General features: G+C 37.4%; 1 protein-coding gene across 2 annotated transcripts; it reads right to left on the bottom strand.

Annotated features, from left to right (window-relative positions):
• Positions 1-5,885: 5,885 nt before the first annotated feature.
• LOC100049402 (somatolactin precursor) lies at positions 5,886-8,712 on the bottom strand. 2 transcript variants are annotated; one of them, XM_011482841.2, is made up of 5 exons: positions 8,676-8,712; positions 8,337-8,527; positions 7,352-7,465; positions 6,236-6,415; positions 5,886-6,131 (listed from the first exon to the last, which is right to left on the bottom strand). In XM_011482841.2, the coding sequence occupies exons 1-5, from the start codon at positions 8,686-8,688 to the stop codon at positions 5,934-5,936; spliced, it is 696 nt and encodes a 231-aa protein (XP_011481143.1). In that variant the 5' UTR covers positions 8,689-8,712; the 3' UTR covers positions 5,886-5,933.
• Positions 8,713-15,574: the final 6,862 nt, after the last annotated feature.

Genomic DNA, 15,574 nt, shown 5'->3' with positions numbered 1-15,574 from the left:
GTAAGCTGATGTAAATGACGTGTTACCGGGTCCGAGCGTGCGCGTCTATGCGCACGTGTGTATGTGTGCGAGCGTGTGTGCATGCGTGTGCGCCTGCAGCGGCAGCTGACGGTTCTACACCGTCACAAGCATACAGCTATATCCCATAAATATCTTCTTTTTTTACAAGAAAATGTCCCATTCCGATTATCTTTTGATTTATTTCAAAAGCGTTCCCCTTGGTCTTTTAACATAACATGCTGTTTTTAGTCAAAATCAATAAACCTGTATTGTTTTCGGCCAGCTGAGTGGAACTGTTGGCGCAGGATAAGACTGCCCTTATTTCTCACTATCCTTCTGTTGACATACTCTCCTGCTAGCTTACAACCCCTACATAACGCTATAGGTGCAACAAAAATGGTGAGCAATATTGGAGCTGTCCAGCCGTACAGTTTTGAGCCAGATACCAGTTCAAAAGAGAAAAACAAAGGCGTAAAGGCCCGTACACACCGGGACGAATTTCGCCCGCGATATTCGCCGATGTTTAACGCCTCGTGACTAAAGAAAGGACACCGATGTGAGTGTGCACACCGACGCGAAAAATGCCACGCGTCAAAGCGTCACTTTTTAAAAAACACCTCGGGTTCGTTTTTTTGGTTTGACGGGCCGCATCAAAAACTATCCGACCAATGAGAATGGCGCTTTTGCACACGTGTCTGCAGCTTCTGAAGTTACAGTAAAACACAACTTGGGGGTGCAAAAAACACAAAACTGCCTTGCTGAACACACATACCAACGAAGAAGATAGACGCCATGTAGCGTCTACACTGCCGCGAAGAAATAATGACGGACATTCTAAAATATCCCCGAACCAAGCACCAGTTGGAGCTACTGGTGCTTGAAATATTCATGTTTTCTTTGTATGATTCTGACAAGCGCGTAAATACTTGCTCTCTTCTTCTGAGTGAAAAGCGACTTTAAGAAGCGTAAAGTTGCGCAGCGCCACCTTGTGTACAGGAGTATTTCTGTTTACATTAAGCGCCATCTAATGTCAGGGAATGAAATTGCATGTTCGCTCGGCTCATCGTAAGCGAAAATCGCCTGGGTGTGAACACAAAAAACGTGGCGAAAAACGCTGGCGAATAACGCCTGGCGAATATTCGTCCCGGTGTGTATGGGCCTTAAATGGATCTATTTGTCTGCAGGTGATTGCATCTGAATGTGGATGCAGGGAGCCGTTTGTAGGTTCTATGTCACAACTACAACCTTTTTTGAACCGCATTTGTCTTTCGCTGCTGGTTCCCAATGATTTTAATAGAAAATACTCAGAAATGCAATTTCAAGCTTAATGTTTTTTCACGTCCTCCATCACGAGAAAAATGCCACAAGAGGATTTTAAAAACACTAAAAACAGGATTTTCATTGGAGTGGCTCTTTAACATGCAATATGAGCTGTTGGTGCCATTGCAGCACAATATCCTTCTTTCATGTTGGAAAAGGTAAAGATCACATTTATCCTTTTTACTACCTTGTCTATCCTCATCAGGTATTTCCTGAAGGAGTCAATTGGTGAGAAAAGATCGAATGCCTTGCCTCAATTGTTTTTTTCACGAGCTGGTCTTCAGATTGACTCTGCGTGAGTTGAAAGGTTTTCTCCTTGTTTGTATGTCCAAATGTTTTTGTTTTAGCAACATTGAAAAACGGGTTTAGAAGATGAATGAGTGAACATTGAAAAAATGAAGCCAGAGGAGGAGCAAACAGATCTGCTATTATGTTTCTATTTAGTACTTACATTTTAATCAGACTGTTCAGAGGATATGCAAAATACTGACAGTGGAGCTAAAGTTAAATACCCAGTTCAATGACAATCATGTTTCTGGTGTTTTTAATTTGTTCCTGTAGTATTTTCTCATGATGGAGGACATATGTACAAAGACAAATTAAGCTCAACATTGCTTTTTTGAGTATTTCTTTATTAAAATCATAAATTGGGATCAGATGAAAAATGTCGTTATTGTTGCTACGTACAAACTACAACCTTTGTGTAAACAAAGGGATGATGGGAAATGGGCGCAGGCTCACCAGCATACAGTCCCGCCCACAACTCATAGGTGATTTTTTTAATGAATTCCTGACACTCTGCAGAAACTATATCCTAGACAACGACACAGATTCTTTGATGTTGCCAAAAAATGGAATACTCATAATTAAAAGACCACTGGGAACGCTAGATCAGAAGATGATCAGAGTGGAACTTTAAAGTGATGGGATTTTCAGAATGAAAGAGCACAAAGTTTGAGGTTTCAGCTCTCTGCAGGCTCTCGCTTTTAGCGCTAAAAGCTAAGCAGCAGTGGGAGATTCATCCAGGCCTGTGGAGGCTCGAGGACGTCATACTTGGAGTTTTGATTTCGTCTGCAGCCAGCATTCACTCTTAGCCTACAGCTGGTGTCTCTGCCTTCCAGCAAGTCATTTTCTCTGTGCTTCCCATTTCTCTGTGCGTCACACCGCTCAGAGCTGTGCTCAAGCCTTACTTATTTCGCTTGCCTGTTATTTTTACCTGTATTGCCGACATCTTTTGCATAATTAACCAGTTGCCACGAGCAAAGGGGTAAAATTAAATAACAACCTTGCATCCATTTTTTTCTTCCACTCTTCTCATTGTCTTTACATTTCCTGCCCCTTTCCTGTCCCTCTCCCCTGTTTGACTGTCTCCTCTGCTCCACTTTGCATCCCAGCAGTCTACATTTCCTTTCCTCAGGTTATAATAGTTAGACTGTGAAATCACCCTGGCTTCACAGCCCCCTCCCTTATCCCTGTGTCTTCTTTCCTCTTCCCTAAAATCTTCTTCTCCCTCCTCTGATCCCCAGCCTCCTCTTCTTATTTCCGATGTCTTTAATATTTATGGCCCCAGAGCTTAAGTAGCAGTTGAAGTGCAAGGCACCCTACCCATGATTACTTGGGTGTAACCAGCGACCAAACAAGGTGATGTTTGCACTGCAAGGCTACATTTGCACAATTTTCGTTCTGCACAGCAAAATATGTGCAGTAGGTTGAAGTTATTAGATCCCAGCAAGGTGATGCTGACATCCACCAGATGTCCCCAAACCACATTCTGTCTCTGGATCCCCTGTTTGCATATAACACCACCTCTCTGCCATCCCTTACTCACTGTGTAAAATTAAAAAGAGGGAGAGGCAGGGATCAGAGGAGGCCCCGAATTACTGAAAAAGTAAAAAGGGGAAAATTATGGTTCCAATCACTCATTAATATCAGGTTGGAGCCTGGGAATTCTGGACTTCCCGGTAATTATCATTATTAGTTTTTCTGCAGCCCATCTTCAAATGTTTTCATAAAGTGATGCCTGAATGTTGTATATTTACTGTACTTTTTGTTTCCATCTAGACAAACGGAAAAATGGTACTGGAAATGATCAGACTTATGGCTGCTGAAGAGGTATCTATTGGAGATTTTTGCAGACTATTAGGACTCAGATGACCTTTGGCAGAGATCACCACTGCCCTCTTGTGTTTTCCGGCTTTTTAACATTAGTTCACAACTTTTGAATTGACGTGGTTGTACTCGAATAAATGTGTTCAGTTAACCCACTAATAAACACCACAATATAAAAAAGACTTAAAGTCACAAATAAAAGTGTTTTACAGATTAGTTATACATTAATAAAAAGCTTTTTTTATTTCCAGCATCTATATTAAAGATGTAAAAGTAATAGACACAGGTCAAATTTACTTGTGTATTTTCTCATCAAACGCAAGATTAATCACATTTTGCTGAACCAAAGGCTGCTTTTTGTCATAAAAAAAGGCTTGGCTGAGTTTAGAAAAAAAGTATCCTTTTTCTTTCCCTTTTTGCAAGAGGCAAGGTATACGTGCATGTTGGTTTGTCAAAGGCTTTGATATTCTGAAGTAACTTGAAAAGTTGGAAAGATCATCTATAAAAACACAAGCGCAGAGTTGTTCTGCTAATAAAAAAATCGTTAAGGTAGAAATAAATAAAGGAAATGTCCTAAAGCTACACTTTACACTCTTCTGATCACAACCTTTTTGAGCTGATACTCTAAATTGTCATTCTGATAAGCACAATGATAAGAACCATGGATAATTATGCAATTTTAAGGTTCTTAGAAGTTTGAACGAGAAAAGTTTTGTTTTAAAAGGTAACATTTGCTTTTGATCATAGCCACACCAATTTGTCTGTTGAAAAGGTTTGTTATTATAGTAGTCATGAAAGCCTGTCATCATCTGACCATTTTCAGAGCACGCTGAATTCCTTTAGGTTTCACAGGGAAAGTGCTGGAGTCTATCTCTACTAGTGTTGGACGAAAGCGGGTTACAGCCTAAACGGGTTGCCAGTTTGTTGCAGGACCACACACTCACATCCACAATAGGGGCAATTTAGAGAAACCAATTTACCTATGAAACAGGTATTTGGACTGTGGGAGGAGGTCAAAATTCCCAGAGGAAACCAACACATACACAAGGAGAGCATGTAAACTCCATACAGAAAGGTCCCAGCCAGAATTAAAATCAGGGCCTTCTTCTGTGAGGCAAGAGAACTAACAACTGCGTATCTGTGCAACCCATTAGCCTATTATTTGTTCAAAGAAGTGCTGTACTTATTATTGTAATTGCACTGGTTACATTAAAAGGGGGAATTGTTCATTTTGCATAACAAAAATTAGCAAAAGCCTTTCTGCTCCAAAATAAGATTTAAAATGGAATCTTTGGAATTTTGAATAATTGCAAAGAAAATGAATGTTGTTGTTCACCTTTTGGCATATCCCTTCAGGTGTCGCCACAGGGAATCTGCTTTTACTGATTCACACAGAGTTTCACGCCAGATGCCCTTCCTGACACAACCCTGTATTTTATCAGGGCTGGGGACCGGCACAGGGGAGCCCAGACTTAGGCAGTAGCGTAAAGGGTCTTGCCTAAGCACCCACATAGGATAAAGCTCATTGCGTCCCATATTAATTGTCATCTTTCTTCAAAATTCTTGTAATAATGCATATATTTTTAGAATTGAACCCCAAGAAGAATGGCCTTTGCATAAAGACTAATGGGGATCCTTGAATAAACAAATAAGCAAACATGGATCTGGAATAAATCGACAGTTATTAAATATTCTATTAGTCAATAAGAGGATAAAACATGAACATTCAGTGTTTTTCTGGTCTGCAGACTCCTGAGAAAGTGCCTTAAGTTGTTCTTCAGTAGACAGAGAGTTATCCACTTTTCTATTTACTGTGTTTCAAGCAAACTTTAGGATTATAATAACCTATTTTCATTCACATTTTGAATATGGATCATCTCAGCACCTTGAGTTTTTTTATGTTTATGTTAATTTAGGCACAATTAGACACAGTGGAAAGCTTATGTCCTGGGTTTCTTTTCTGCTCATTTAGTCCCTCTTTAACCTTATTCCACTGCTCGTTTCTTTTGTTTAGCGGTGTTCTTTTCCTGAGACTTCCCTTGTTAGAGTATTACATTTTCCCCATGCAGACTGAATACCAACTCTATTTAACTCTCATTTAATACTCGAGGGACCATGAGGATAATCAAAACACTGCAAAAGCCAGCAAAGAATACAAACTCCCGCTACGAACAAAAGAAATGGAAATCAATGGCAGGGAATGCAAATTCTCTGACAGCTCAGTGCACAAATAATCTTGTGGGAGTTTTCCATCTCTTGGCTCTGCCAGGTTAAAATAACAACTAAGCAAAAATAAATATAATAAAAATCTAGAATGTAGTAAGTCAAAGAGGGGGCATGCTAAGTTTTGTATGAAGGAGTTCCAAAACAATCAATAAGGAATGTACTGCATTACCAGCAAGCTTAAAGTGCTCAAGGCATGGTCATATGTTTAAGAACACTAGCAACCTCACAAATTCTTTGAAAGCCAAGAAATTTATTATTCAAAAGCTGCAGTTTATGTTTTATGCACAGTTGTATTTGTCAGTTTGACGGCATTTCAGGAGCTTTAGGAAAGTCTCCATCTTATGGGCGTCTTTCTTCAAGCAGGTGAGTAAGGTATAATCCCTCATTACATATTCCAGCATCTCCAGCTGGACGTCATACTGGAAGGCACCTTGTTCGGAGTATGTCGTGGTCATTGCTCCTTCATCCAACATCTGCTGAAAAACAGGAAATATTCTCCATATAAAGAAAAACCTGTGCTTCATGAATGCAACAGACAGGATTTGTCAAAATCAAATAAAATAAAAGAGATGTGACCCACCTTCTTGATGAGCACCACCACGCCTTGCTCCAGACTGATCAGTTTCTCAGACACCCACTTGGTCTTGTTCAGCAGCATGTCAGGAGCATGGTCGTAGCGATCCAGCGTCATTTGGAGGTAAACCAAAGGTTCGATCCAAGACTGGACCAGCATCAGCACAGAATGCAGCAGCCATTTATCCTGCAAAAAAACATGTGATGACATGAAAATAAAAGCACTGATCACAGACTTTTTTTGAAAAATTTAATTTTGTTTAAAAAAAAAAAATGAGATACATAAAAAAAACATTCTGACAATATATCACAACATTTATTTTTTTCAAAGCTTGAAAATCAGGTTTAAATCCAAGAAAATATGTTTTTTTGCAACTTTGAAGACCCCAGAGAGAGTCTTCAGTCAGCTTTTTAGAAAAGGTAAAGATAAATTGAAATTTGCATTCATACTGGTTAACCCTTTCATGCCGTATGTCACTAAGTTGCAACATACTAATAATCCAAGATTTCACTTCATTTAGCACCTTGAAAAAAAAAAAAAAACGTTTAAGGGACATTTATTTATATTATTGGAAATAAAATCAGGCATGAAGGGGTCATTATTGATATCACTAATACATGTCACTTGTAAAAATGTTTCCACCATGACAAAGGTGGATAAAGGTGGACAGATTTCATAGAATCCATGGACACCAGTGAAGATCACAAATAATTGAAGAAAAAAGGTTCAGAGCATTGTCTAGTGGGTCTAGATGACCCAACTCCCAACATTAAAGTCCCTAGGATAGCACAAGGGTTACACTGTTTTTAAATAAGAGATATCAAGAAACTGCTAAATTTCCTAAAGTTCCCTCTAAATTTCTACTTTTTGATACTTTTTCTGAGGAGGCTATTCTGATTGGAGATCAGACAAAAAAATATCTGCAGCACAAATTAATTATGGACAGGATAGGACAAAAATAAGGCTAGGCCTGAACCTCAAACATGCATCAAACAAACAACAATGTAAAACCAATGAACTCCCTTACACACATTTTGTAATACCGTTTTTCCAGCACTGTTTAGTGCAGAATCCTGGCTAGGGACACCTTGTAACAAGTGGACAAAAACAAACGCCACTTACAGATAGCTGTTGGATTTCACTTTTGGAGCTGGGGATGGGTAATGCTTTGGTGATGCAGGCGTAACCACCCTGGTTACTCTGGAGCCTCAAAGGCAGTGGGATGAACATCTCTTCCTGTAGTAAAATGCCCAGTTACAAGAAAAGCAAGATATAAAAAAATCACATTTTTCTAGGCTATCAACAGACATTAACGTTGTTCATTGCTCATTTGTATTTACAAAATGTGTTCTTTTTGCCAGAATAATATTATCCATGGTATCATGGTGCAGCAATATTACAGAGTGAAATTTGAATTATTTAGACAGACAAAGCAGCAAAGCAGCAAACAAAAGCTTGACAATTCTCAGTGAAAACCCATGATTACTTCTGTTCTGAATGACTATTGTAAAACACGCCGCAATAAAAGTTGTTTATTCACTCTGGATGCGTAATGAAATCAGATTTATATTGGACTGCTGTAGGGCTTGTTTTTGGAAGAAAATGTTTTAGCATAAGACAAAAATTCTGAGGCCCAGACCAAGCATCTTAAGTGAAGCAAATGTGCTTCTAGCCGTGCATTGTGTTAGGTCAGAAAAAATCTAAAAGTAAAAAGAAAATATTTTACTACTAACTTTTCATTGTAAGTAGAACTTTTATAAGAAAAATGAAACAAGAGTTGCATTTTTACCTAGTAAAGCATTTAAAGAAGATGATTGTTTTTCAGTAAATGGCCCCAAAATAAAGGATTAATGTACAGTTCTGGGCATTCAGTATGTTCTCTCTCAAAACAAAAGTATTCATTGCAGACATTTGAATTTGATTACTGTTATTAAAAGGAACACAGTAAAACCAAAGTATTTAAATATAAATAAAAACAGAAATTGATTATTTTATGGAAAATATAGTTTGCAGTATTAAAAATATAGTATTAAAACTTTATAAAGAACTACTGCTCAGTAAATGAAATAAGTAGTACGCTGTTTTCAGTACTTCTCCAGATACTTACAAACAAGGAGCATGATTCCTCTGAAACACGGTAGATGAGCTCAGCATGATGGATGACTCGGTCGAGAAGTTTTTCCTGGGAGATGGAGGGACAGCGTGCGAGACTAGCCTGATCATCTCTGCACTCTAGCGGGACACTTACAGTGAAAAGATGGGGCCACAGCAACAAAGCCCATAGACCCTGCTGCAGGACTGAAGAAGCACATGTTAAAATAAATACAAATAAATTCCTAATTAAATCCCAACACGATCATTTCTCACAGTTTATCAAATTAGTTAATTCAAACAACTGCTACTGTTGTGTAATCTAAGAAACGTTATTTTTTTCACTGAAGATTACCTTTTGTGTGCATTCTGTCAATATTCTTCAGGTTATTCTGGCTGATCTGTATGACGGACAACTTTATAAAGGCTGACTATCCATAAATAAAGTCAAGAAGTCATTTCAGTCTTACGTAGTTTCCTGTAAAACGATGCTGATCTTTCAAACCAACACGTTTCTTTTCTCATACATAAAGTTAGAGGCTTTAGCTGCAAACAGGCATACTTCTCCCGAAAATGCTGTAGTGACACACAGCTACTATGCTTTTTCTTCTTATCAAACATCTGACAATATTTAATAAAATGATGAGACAATAAAAGCTAAATTAACAAAGGGAAATATTGATTTGATCAAAAAAGGGAATTTTCCACTGAAGCAAATTTAAGTTGGCACGAAAAATATTTACATTTAAGAAATGGCTCAAATAAGTATACAGTATGATAGTAATTGTATCCCTTTCAAAGACAATCACATAAAACATTATGCATACTGTAAAACATCAAAATTTGGATTGACAGAATGAATTGATTTAATTGGGGGAAAAAAGAGTAAATAGAATGGGATTATAACAGTGGTTAAGAAACAAAATAAAATGAGAAAGCCATAGGGACTTGTTAATTTTCTTTCTTTTTTTACAGAAAACTTTTGTTTCCTCTTTTCAAAATGATGATAGCAAATACATGTTAACATTGTTTAAACTATGTCACTTTTCCAAGCACTGGTTGTGACATCCAAAAGGAAACACTGGGAAACACCAAGAAACACAAAAACCCTTTTTTTGTTTTTTTGTAGCGCTTTCAAACAAAAAGGGGATCAGGGGTCCTTACCTTTCAGCAGCTGATGAGTGTTGTATTACTGAGCTCTAACGTCAGAGATGGTTATGTTTTAATAAAGGTGGCACTTCAGCTGACCCTTGAACAAAGGTCAGACTACTTCATATGAATGGCTGCTTCCTTCTTGTCATCTGGGGAAGCTCACCTCTCCTGAAAGACACAAATTTGGTTTTCTCTTTGGTTTTTGTCCTAAATTGACAGAATCAGTTTGGGTAGTTATCTTGTTCCCCTTCAGATTTCAAGCTATTTTTAGTTGAGGCTGACAATTATGTGTAACACTCCACCTTTTTTTTTTTTTTAATTAGACAACTATATAATTAATTGGATAGACATAGACTTATTGTGTCAAGAAAAAATGATATGAAAATCTATGGAGTGATATTTCTGCCACTACTTTGCACACAAAACTTCTTAAGTTGCAAATGAAAATATTAAATATTTGCCTTTCAATTATTTTTTATTTTGCTTTCAATTTTATTTTTTGGATTCAAAAACTTTTTTTGCATTTGCAATTTTTGCATGCGTTGTGTCAAATATCGCTTTTTTCCTATCTTTGATTTTGCTGATTACTCTGAGCTCAACTTAGCGTGATAAAACTGCCAGAGCCCAAAACATTTTGGATGCATTGTGTGTCATCTCACCTTTTTCTTATCTTTGATTTTGCTGAGTTAAGTGTCAGTTTAACGTGACAAAGCTGCCATCTAACAGCTGCCTTTCTCTTCCAAACATGCTGAGTTGCATCCAAAGAACATCATACCCACTGTAAAGCATGAGGGTGGAAACATCAGGATTTGGGGCTGTTTTTTAGCAAAGGGACCAGGACGGCTGATCAGTGTAAAGGAAAGAATGAATGGGGCCGTGTATGATCAGATTCTGAGTGAAAACCTCCTTCCATCAGCAAGGGCATTGAAGATGAAACATGGCTGGGTCTTCCAGCATGACAACGATCCCAAACACACCGCCTGGGTAACGAAGGAGTTGCTTTGTGAGAAGAATTTCAAGGTCCTGGAATGGCCTATTCAGGCTCCAGATCTCAACCCCATAAATATTTGGGGGGGGGGGTTGAAAGTCCATGTTGCCCAGCAACAGCCCCAAAAGATCTCTGCTCTAGAGGAGATCTGCATGGAGGAATGGGCCAAAACAACAAAACAAAAGAAAACAAAAGAAAAGAAAAACAACAGCAACAGTTTGTGAAAAGGCGTACTGAAAATGTTTGACTGCTGTCATTGTCAACAATAGGTATATAACAAAGTACAGAGCTGAACTTTTGTTATTGACCAAATGCTTATTTTCCACCATGATTTACAAATAAAGTCTTAAAAAATCAAACAGTGTGATTTTCTGTTTTTTTCTTTCTTATGTTGTCTCTCATAGTTGAGGTACAGTATACTTATGAAGAAAATTACATGACATTCATCTTTTTAAGTTGGAGAAGTTGCACAATTGGTGGCTGACTAAATACTTTTTTGCCCCACTGTATGTGAAAAACAGCATAAATACAAAGCATAAAAAGCTTTTGAAATAAGAATGTGCGTGAAATATTTTTACATATTTCAAACAATTATACCAAGTAGATTTAAAGGAAAGTATATGTATATGAAAAAAGGAGGTGAAAAAGCAACAATTGCACTGTTTTCTGTAGTATTCATTAGTCTTTATAAACGTTCTGTGAATGAATGTATGGCTGCTTGTTCAAATATTCTGGCCAAACAAAACTTTTGATTTATAACAGGGAAATGAAGGCCAGATTTTTTTTTTTTTTTTTAAAACATGCTGACTGGGCTTTGAAAATGTTTCATACCAGATCGTTTTCTCAGTTTCTCAAAAGAAAAAGTTTTTTTTTTTTTTTTATTGTATAGAAAAAATTGTTACAATCTCAATTAAATAGCAAAAAGACAAAACACCATCTGCTATAACCGACGTGCTCACACTGGCTGCCCTTCAGTTAATCAAGACTTTTTAGAAACACTAGAGCTTCCTTGGTCCAACACAATGGTCGCAGACTGCAGCAGACTTGGCTCAGTTTTATCTTCTCCAAGTGCTCTTTATTAGTTTTAAATATCAAAGTTGGAAATGTGTCCTTGTGTAGTGGTTTAATTCAGAAATCTTTTTTTAAAACCACTGTCACAGCTGCTGTTCATTGTGGAGGTGCAGCCTTATTAATGATGCAATGCTGTGGATTACCCAGAGCAGAGGAAACTGTTTAAGATGTCCCTGAGCACCTCATGTCTATTGAGTCTTCTTCTTGTTTGTGCTCAGTTTGGATGTAGATAAAAAAAAAAAAAAATAACAGAGAAGGGAAAAAATCCTCATTGATATTTTAGCATAAATAACTAAGAAAATTATTTTAAACTGGTCAAAAACACCAGTCTAGAACAGATTGATATAAAGTCTGTTCTGTCACATTTGGCAAAGCATCACAAGAAGTTAACTAAGACATACATACAAACACATCACATTCCTTGTCACTCAGAGAGCAAAGGGGAAAAAAAAATAACAGTATTGTTAATCCCGGGTCCTCAGCTCACTTTTGAAATGTAGGTAATTGGTATAATTCAATTAAAAATCAATGTCCCAGAATCTCAAGGGATAAAAGTAATGAATACATGCTGTTAAAAGTCCAATATGAAGCATGCAAAGGCATTGATATTTTGAGTTATATGTCATCTTCTGGTGTTGATCCAGGTGTTTTATTAAGTCCATTGTCAATGTAGTTCTTTAGTAGGGAACACAAAAGCACTTTAAGCTGTCCTCTGCTGACTGGTTATGTGGAGATGCTGATTTTTTTTGTTTTTCCAGCAGGACTTGGCACCTGTGCACATTACCAAAGGTACCAAAAGCTGGTTCATTCACTATGGTATTACAGTGCTTAATTGGCCAACAAACTGGACCTAACTGAAACAGAATGGGAAATCAGTAGACTATTGTCAAGGAGAAGATGGGAGATCCCAGAGGCAACAATGCAGCTAATCATCATGCAGCTATCACTGCAACTTGGGCTTTTATTTAACTTACACAGAGCCACAGAACAAAACTGCTATGCTATGGTTGTACATTAATGCAGTTTTCTTGTAAAATGAGGCCCAACAAAATATTGGACGCATATAAATGGACGACGTTTTCAGATGCCTGATTGTGTGCCTAAAACATGCTTTTTTGATTAATATGATGATCCGCTTTTCTAAAACACTTATTTTAGGTTAAAATTATCTTTAAGTCTTGAAAATGACAAGAACCAAAGGCTTGAAATATTTCAGTTCTTGTGTAGTAATTTTATGTAACAAGTTGTCATGATTTGAACTTGTCTTGTTTTTGGTCCTTGTTCTGTCTTGTTTCTGTTTCCTGTTTTATTTTGAAAGTCTCCTGTCTTGTCTGTTTTCTTAAGTTTTACTTCCTTTGGTCCCCATCAGCCCTGATCGTGTCCACCTGTGTCTTGTCTGCCCTGTCTGTATATAAGTCTGGTCTCTGCCTTCCTCCAGGGTTGGTCCATTAGTTATTCCTGTCCTGGTTGTCCTTGTCATGCCATGTTCCTCGTTTCTTGTTCCACGCCACAGTGAGTTTTGTTTAGTTTTGTCATCCTGCTCTGCAGCGCCTTTTGTTTGTTCATTAAACCCTCTAGACTCTGATCCTCATGCCTCCACCTCTGCGTCTGGGTCCAACCGGCTCTCGAGCCACCCTGCACCATGACACAAGTTTCCCGATTGAAATTACCAATAAAAATACAAAACGTGTTCACATTTCAAATGTTAACATATACTTGTATATATTGATATATGTGTATATATTCACACACAAAAATTTGCACACACCCACACACATATAAATCTAGATTATGAATCATTCAAGAACATGCATTACAATAAAATGCAATAGCCTGAAATTAGATGAGTTGTAATGAGATGCCCCACCATGTGGACACAGAATGACTAAACAGCACCTCTTTTGTACCCGAAGGGCAGGCTACCTGCTGACTGTATTCATTTATCTTTTTTTTTCTCTGTGTCAGACTAATTCTCACATTTCAAAATAGACCCAGCTGTCTTTGCTTAACAATTACTGTTTTTCAATTTTCAACACTGGTTGACAAAAAAATATCTGTGAAAACAATTCTGAAATGTGCTTCAGAATAACAATTTTTAGTAAGCTTTACACACAAACACATGCACAAATGCAAAACAAACAAAACACACACACACACACATACACAGGGTAGGTTTTTGCTAAGAAAGAGTAAATTAAAACAAAGGCCGGGTGCAAATTATTTTTGATTTTGGCAATAAACGACAATCATAATCAAAAGACCACTGGGAATGCTTTTACAATACATTAAAAGATTATTAGTGTACAACTTTAAAAGAAAGTTCCACAATAGCTGTGATCAGTGTTTACAATGCCATAAAACCACAGAGTAACAATGCACAACTGGAAGTCCGGTGCTGCATGACAGTTTTAGAAACAGTAGACTCTCATAGTTTCTAAAACTTGTTCAAAGATTGATCTTGTTAAAATCTCCTTCTGAGTATGCTTTGCAGTTGAGGACAAGCAACAGGTGTTTCTGTTTGGTTGTTCTTTTCAGTCTGACACTCTCTAAAGTTTGTGACCACATAGGACCCTGGCTGCATGTCTTTGTCTGTGATGAGACGTTCCCTCTCTGGGAAATCCGTATGAGGTCACTCCCTGAGAGCAATCGACCCAGCATTCCACTTAACTACGGTCACAAACTTTCCCTGGTTGGAAATGAACGAGCAAGAAAAAGGCATAGGTGGGCTATGAATTTAAGGAGACATAAAAATGGTCATCATTTGGCTCAATAAAAACTGCTGAGTATGAAAAATGAAAGTTGCCACTGAAGGGAAAAATTCAAATGTTTGTACTGGAACTGAATTTCTTTTAAGATAAAAATGCAGCAATCCTTAGTAAAAACTAATATTTTTTCTGTTCTTTTTAATAAGGGATGTATAAGGGTGTATAGATCTTTAAATCTGATCCATATAATTTTCTTTAAAGGTCTTTTTTTTTAAATCAACAAACCAACAGAACATGGGTTTAGTGTTGAAATGTCAAAAAAGCTGAGCAGATCATTCAGGGCGAGCGCCTGCCAACACCACATAAATCCATTTGGAAACACACATCAGTGAAAAAGTTGAAATGCTTTTATTTATCGCCTGTGTAATCGATGAATCAATTTATTTTCCTATGATCCAACCAGATCAATCTGTCTAAAGCAAGCTGTTAATCAAATCCACCCTTATAAAATTGTTTCGAAATAAAAAAAAAAAAAGAAAAGATTATAATCCATCTAGGAATGGTAGATTTATGTTACTATAATGTAAAAATGATCAACTGCCATTACAGCGGACAACACACGTGATGGCAGCAAAAACTGATAACGCCATCATTCCAGTCCAATGTGTGAAAACACTTTAATTTAGCAAAGACATGTGACCATACACTGTGCTGTAGATTGTTCAGTTTGTATTACTTTTATGTGGAAAAACAACAGTGGGCTGAACTTTAGAGAAGTAAAATGTAAATGGATTTTCCTGCTCTGTTCAGTACCCAGTTATGTATCTTTGGGTCACACTGGTTGATGTTTTGGCTAAAGATGTCCTGGATCCATTATAGATTGAATCTAATCAGATTGTTTAAAATAAACCAATATCAACTATGAATCGTTTCAGCAACCACAAATTATGACATGTATTTAATTGTTGTTAAAATGAATTACTGTTTCTGTATCATTTTTTTATCAATAATACCACTGAAAGTAAAAAAAAAAAGATTTTTAAAAAGTTGCAGTCTAAAGGTTTACCATATGGATTCTTCATGTTTTGTATTTCAGTGGCTTCACTTGTACTCCAATCTCCATTGAGAGTTTCTGTCTCCTGATGCCGCTGAGTATGTTCTGCAAAGGTCCAGTATACTTTGACTGTCTAACCCATGTTACTGCTGGTCTCTCTGGGGATTCCAAAGGGGTTGTAAAAAGGCAAGACCGCAGAGCATCTCCACTTTCTTTCTGACCTTGCTGCTCACCCAATCTTTCTCCAGCTTTTTCCTTTACTGCTTTATGTTGGTGTCCCTGAG

This window comes from Oryzias latipes, chromosome 13, assembly GCF_002234675.1.
Source record: "Oryzias latipes chromosome 13, ASM223467v1".
NCBI lineage: Eukaryota > Metazoa > Chordata > Actinopteri > Beloniformes > Adrianichthyidae > Oryzias > Oryzias latipes.
This window is presented reverse-complemented; position numbering and strand designations above follow the sequence as displayed.